Source organism: Vitis riparia, chromosome 10, assembly GCF_004353265.1.
Source record: "Vitis riparia cultivar Riparia Gloire de Montpellier isolate 1030 chromosome 10, EGFV_Vit.rip_1.0, whole genome shotgun sequence".
NCBI lineage: Eukaryota > Viridiplantae > Streptophyta > Magnoliopsida > Vitales > Vitaceae > Vitis > Vitis riparia.
The window spans coordinates 13,911,376-13,916,885 of NC_048440.1; the positions used below are offsets into that span (position 1 = coordinate 13,911,376).

At 32.7% G+C, this 5,510-nt stretch overlaps 1 protein-coding gene across 1 annotated transcript; it reads left to right on the top strand.

Moving 5' to 3' along the window:
• Window positions 1-1,278: 1,278 nt before the first annotated feature.
• LOC117924018 lies at window positions 1,279-3,570 on the top strand. The gene is made up of 4 exons (XM_034842562.1): window positions 1,279-1,646; window positions 2,299-2,445; window positions 2,731-2,808; window positions 3,109-3,570. Exons 1-4 carry the CDS (start codon window positions 1,347-1,349, stop codon window positions 3,304-3,306), a joined length of 723 nt encoding a protein of 240 aa, XP_034698453.1. The 5' UTR covers window positions 1,279-1,346; the 3' UTR covers window positions 3,307-3,570.
• Window positions 3,571-5,510: the final 1,940 nt, after the last annotated feature.

Genomic DNA, 5,510 nt, shown 5'->3' on the forward strand with positions numbered 1-5,510 from the left:
TTTTACTTGCAATAACAATTTACTATGATTATAATTCAAGATCTTCCTCAATGGAGGTCAATGTTTTATTTTTCATAAAAGAGCTCTTCCAAACTAGAAGGGCTTGGTTTTATGAAGTAATGGTAAAAATTCAAGGAGATAACTAGGTAACCCCCTTTTTAAAGGCTTGTCACAGCCACTTCATTTTAATGAGGTAGATACTGAACTAGGTGATATTTCTTGTGTGAATTTAATCTTGATCAGTTCGCAGAGATTATTGAAAGACCTAATTTCCTTGTTAAGCACATTTACTAGTCATAAATCATTACACAAGCCCATGAAACAACCTATACAACTAGAGGGTAAGGTGGTGCATGGATTCATCAAGCTAACGCTGGGGCATGCAAGCTAGGGGGAAAACCTTTCACAATAATGCAACATTACCGAGCTTGAGAGATATCACTTAATAAACATGATTTGGACGATCCAATGAGTGTCACCAATTCTATTGGAGAGGTTCATCTTGGGTATGGAGATATTTCTTGGGACTCTTATTATGGAAACGATAAAGATAGGCATTAGAATGGGGTCTCCAAAAAGTACACCGGAAATTTAAGGTTTTAAGGACACGAGAATTGGGCTCTCAGTGAGGCATATCTTAGGTTTTTAGGGATTCATATACTCTATATCTAACCAAGGTTATCTATCCTAACCCTAAGTTAAGTGGCCAGTACCATCCTACAAGGATCGAAAACATTCTTTGTTCTCCATTTGTTTTCCACGAGCTGTGATGGCCACCATTAGATTTTGATCATCCCAAGCCTTCCAGGGCTATTATAGTACTTTGCATTGGGATGCTGGTTTTACCCCCAAGAATTTGATGTGGAAACCAGACTCATCTTTAACAGCCGGCATTCCAATGCCTCAGTCCCTTCTACTCCTACATAGTTTATGCTACGAAGGTTCTCTCGTATTTATTTTATATATTTTACGATAGCCATGTCCAACACCTATACCAAGTACCCATGTTTTCATTGTTATTCTTTTCTTCCTTTCTACCCAATAATAAATCCTTGCTTTAACCTAAAAGCTTTCCAACCAATAACTCCAAAATGTCTCTTTACTTGTAATCAAAGATAAGAACAAACATTCCTTTCAACCTCAAAAATTCTCATAAGAGCATCTAAAATTCTGTTCATTCACCCTGCAAGACTGAAATAAGATCACCTTTAACAAAGTTAATTGCACTATACGTTTCTATGTTATCCTCCTATAAGTTGCTCATAAGGATCTTACACAGATAATTCACCTAGTGCGAACTTCACCTTGAAAGAAAATCCCACCCCAGGCCAAAGTTAGAGGTCACCATGGAAAAATTTATTAGGACTAACTCCAAGAAAGGAGCATTAATGGTTTTACTAGGAATTCCTTTGGCTGTCTCTGCAGGCATTTATTTTGCAATGAAGTACACGGAAAAAAAGAGTGATCATCTTACGCCCCTTGTCGCCCTGCATGGAGGCCAACAGGTCCTGAAGAGATTGATTGGTTATCATGGTGCTCTAGCAAAGATGGACCTTGCTGAAGCTACGATGAAGAGAATACTCATCGAAGACAAGAGCGTACTCAACCAAGACAAGCGCAAACGTCCTAATATTAAGAAGCTGGAGGTTAGACACTTCCTTCCTCTATTAACTATGGTCCATTATTTCTTACTTAAGAGACATGAAATATGATTCAAAAAAAGGCCAATCAGACCGAGCAGTTTTATATTTCAAGGCACACACAAGCTCTTATGATTTTATGTTATAGAACCTTAATTTATTCTCTCTTTGATTGGAATATGGAAGGTTGAATTTCCCTCAGGAGTTTCTACAGCTGCTTCATTTTCAGTAGTTTTTTTTTTTTTTTTTTTTTCTGAATGTTTGAGTAAGAGTGTGTTTAATAGTAATTCTAGATAGTATTTTTAACATTTCTAACGCTTTGAAAATTTTTATCTTTCAAATAATATAAAGATTAGAAACCCTTCTTACAATTAGTATCAAATGCACTCCAAATTTCTTCTTAGAAAATGGTATGCTATTTCATTTTCAACAGTTTGATTTTGGAATCACGCAAGTTTCTGAATTTTTGACCAAGTGTTTTTCTTAGAAAATGTCCTATTTTCAGAAGTATAATAACCATCTTAAGTGGATCCCAGAATTTGGTTTGTTCTTATGATGAATAAATTATCAAGGTAAAAATAAAACAAATATTTTCACATGTCCATATTTAGCTATTTTGGTCTGAAATAGGTTTGTGAATCTTTACTTTGCATGGAAGAGAGCTATTGCAGAGTTGGAAATGACCAGCAGAGCAGTTAAAGCAGCAGATATGCTTAAATGCGCATTTGAAGATGCAGAGGCCAAGGGAAACCTACATGAGGCTTACGAATTCCAGATGTTATATGTCGAAATGCTCATCTATATGGTGATTATTTGTTTACCTCCCCATCTATTTATACATCAAGCAATACTAACTGCACTGGTTATGTATAAAGCATATGCATGGATGATTTTTCACAAAAATTTATCTTTACATTTTTCATCTTCTTCATGTAGCCATCCTGATTATTTGTTTGCATTTTTTCACAAATAAGGGTGATTATTTGTGCTTCATACATTTGGTTTTTTACCTGATTATTTCTGAAACCAAAGCTTGACTTGGTTGACTAATTCTTAGATCATTCTATTCTTTGGTTCTTTATACTGCTAGGGACAATGGGATGCGGCTCTCACGTGCAAATGCTTGGAAGATCAGAGAATTACTGATGCACGTCGTCCACTTTTTAAGGTAAACAAATTTTCTCCCCACATCTCTTATCAACCTAACAAGCACAGTGATGAAAACGATTAATCATGCTTTTCCCTCGAACTAATTGAAATTATCAATCTATACATAAGTTTCATTCTGCCCTCAGCCCATTGGAGTACAATGAGGATGTCATCACATTAAACAAAATGAATGGAATTAATAGTTCGAGTTTGTGGGCTCAAAACAAATTTAAAGAAAATGAGAATCGTGTTTTCAACTATATAGAGCCTAGTAACCAATTCAAAAACTGAAATTAATCTTAGTGAAAATTTTTGGCAGGCTGTAATTAACATATTGTCAGAGAAGGTTAGTGAGGGCAAAAAATATTGGGAAGAATTTAGAGAAATCCGGGAAAATATGCATTTACCAGAGACTTCGGAGGAGGACGGGTCCTATATTCTTGCAAACAAATTTGATGAGTTCAAGAAGATCGTCGAGTTGCTGCGACAAGATATCAAGAATGTCAAGCCAGTATAATCAGAGCTAGCCTTCTTTTGTCTTCTACTTCAGTAACTCTTGCTATTGTTGTATGAATTTGGTGCAGCCACTAAACATAAGTATGACTCCTCGTGCCCCCTAAATAAGAAAATAAATCCTTTCTTCATAAGAGTGGGGAGAGGAACTTCATATGAGAACAAGGTGTCTTTCTTTTTCTTTCTCCATTATTGCCTTTACGTACATTAAGGTATTGAGCTTGAGTTAATTAGACATCGAAGGCCTATATATTGGTCCCTTGGGCGATTGGGCACTAACCTCTGCCTTTGTTTTTTCTTCTATTTTTTGCGGAATAAGCAAAGCATGAGACTCAGATGCCAAGAACTAAAAGCTCAATATCCAACTCATCTTCCCCATATGGGTTGATTGCATGACCCTACAAGAAAATGTCGCAAAAGCCCTTGCCAATTTTATTTTGTTCAAAGAAATTCTTATAAAATAACCACAAACTTCCTTGTCTTTTAAATTATTCTGAGCCTTTTTAAATATATCATAAAGTTTGAAACGAGAAAATTTTAAGAATGCTAACAAATTTTGTTACTTCTTTTTTTTTTTTTTTTTCCTCAAAATTAATACAAAAGGACAAGTATGGTTTTGACTTTCCATAAAATTTTGAGACTATTAGTTTATGTCTCTATTAAATTTGGTTTGTATCTAGAAGTAATAATAGACATACAACCATTATGTACTAAATTTGAAATTCATGAACGCTCATTTAAAGCAGCTATTAAAAAATGGAAAAAAAAATAGTTTATATTCCTTCAACAAATAGATTTCTTTCAACATCTATAGTTGTCCCTTTGAAAAACAATAATAGTGAATAATACCTTGTTAAATTATATTTTGTTACATATAATTCTTATAAAAACTTTCTCCCCTTTTAAATTCCCATTAAGATTTTTAAAATATAACATTGAAAGTTATGAAGGCAATATATTTTTAGAATATTGATCAACTTCATTACCTATACTTTTTTATGTTTAGTAGAATATTAATTTAATCTAAAAGGATAGCTATGGTTTTGCCTTTCCATAAAATTTTCAGTTTTTTAATTTATCATCACTATTGGATATGGTTGGTCTTTAGAAATAATGGATATACAACCATTATGCCTGTTGAATTAATACTAGAAAAGGAGGGAGGGAGGAAGGGAAAGAGAAAGAGAGAGAGATGATGATGATGAAGTTCCGATAAATTTGACAATTTGAAGTACATGTGTTAATTAAAAAGTAAGATCTCTACATCAAATATCAAATAAAAGGAATAAAATTCAAAGAAACATATTAGGTATGGTCTCTAATTGGATTAATTTATTTCTTTGAAGTTAAGTTATATTTAATGTAATGTTTTCATAATAGAATCTATCATTATCTTAAAACTTACAAGTTCATGGGTCATAGGTCACAAATAATGGGTGGGTGGCTCACTAATTACTATGTATGATGTTCAGTAACAATTTCTATAAATGTGTTTGAGTAATTTAATAGAAGTACTCCTGATTTTTAAAAATTCTTATTATTAATATGGATTAAGAGATAAAGTTTCTCTCATAAAAGTCATTTTTTAACTCCTAAAAAAAATTATTTATTATCTAATAAAACTTTAATAACATTAGTATTACCCCTAAAAGGTCATGATTTCACCTTCAATTTCAGCTCATGACCAAGGTTTGGTTTGATAGCTTTTTATTTTTGGATTTACTAAAACCAAAATCTCAAGCCAATACTATAGTTTTAAAGAGACAATCTCAATATTTCAAAAAAAAAAATTATTAAACATGAATGAAATAACCTACATAATTCAAAAAACAACTTCCATGATGAAAAGCAACTTAATATATTGGTCCTTACCATTGTACACCCTATTAATTCATAAGCTATTTCATTTAAATAAATAAATAAATAACCAAAAAAAAAACAAACAAACAAACCCAAACACAGGTTTGCAACCTAGGTTGCTTAGATAGGTCTAGTCTACCCAACCAATGCCTAAACAAAGAGTTCAGGTTGACATGGATAGGGCTTGAATAGGTTTGGGATTGGTCCAAGTTGAGAAAATGCAAAACCTGAAAACACTGAAGTTATATATATAACTAAATGCTAATCCAATTTTATGAAAATTAAATTTTTTTCAAGCATTACAATTATAAAAAATGATAACACTAAATATATGAAAAAATCCTTAAT

Excerpts from the sequence above, each read along its gene's own strand:
- LOC117924018 (XM_034842562.1), top strand. The coding sequence starts at position 1,347 with ATGGAAAAATTTATTAGGACTAACTCCAAGAAAGGAGCATTAATGGTT. Across the intron at positions 1,647-2,298 it reads CTAATATTAAGAAGCTGGAG|AGAGCTATTGCAGAGTTGGA; the intron begins GTTAGACACTTC and ends TTTGCATGGAAG. Across the intron at positions 2,809-3,108 it reads CACGTCGTCCACTTTTTAAG|GCTGTAATTAACATATTGTC; the intron begins GTAAACAAATTT and ends AATTTTTGGCAG.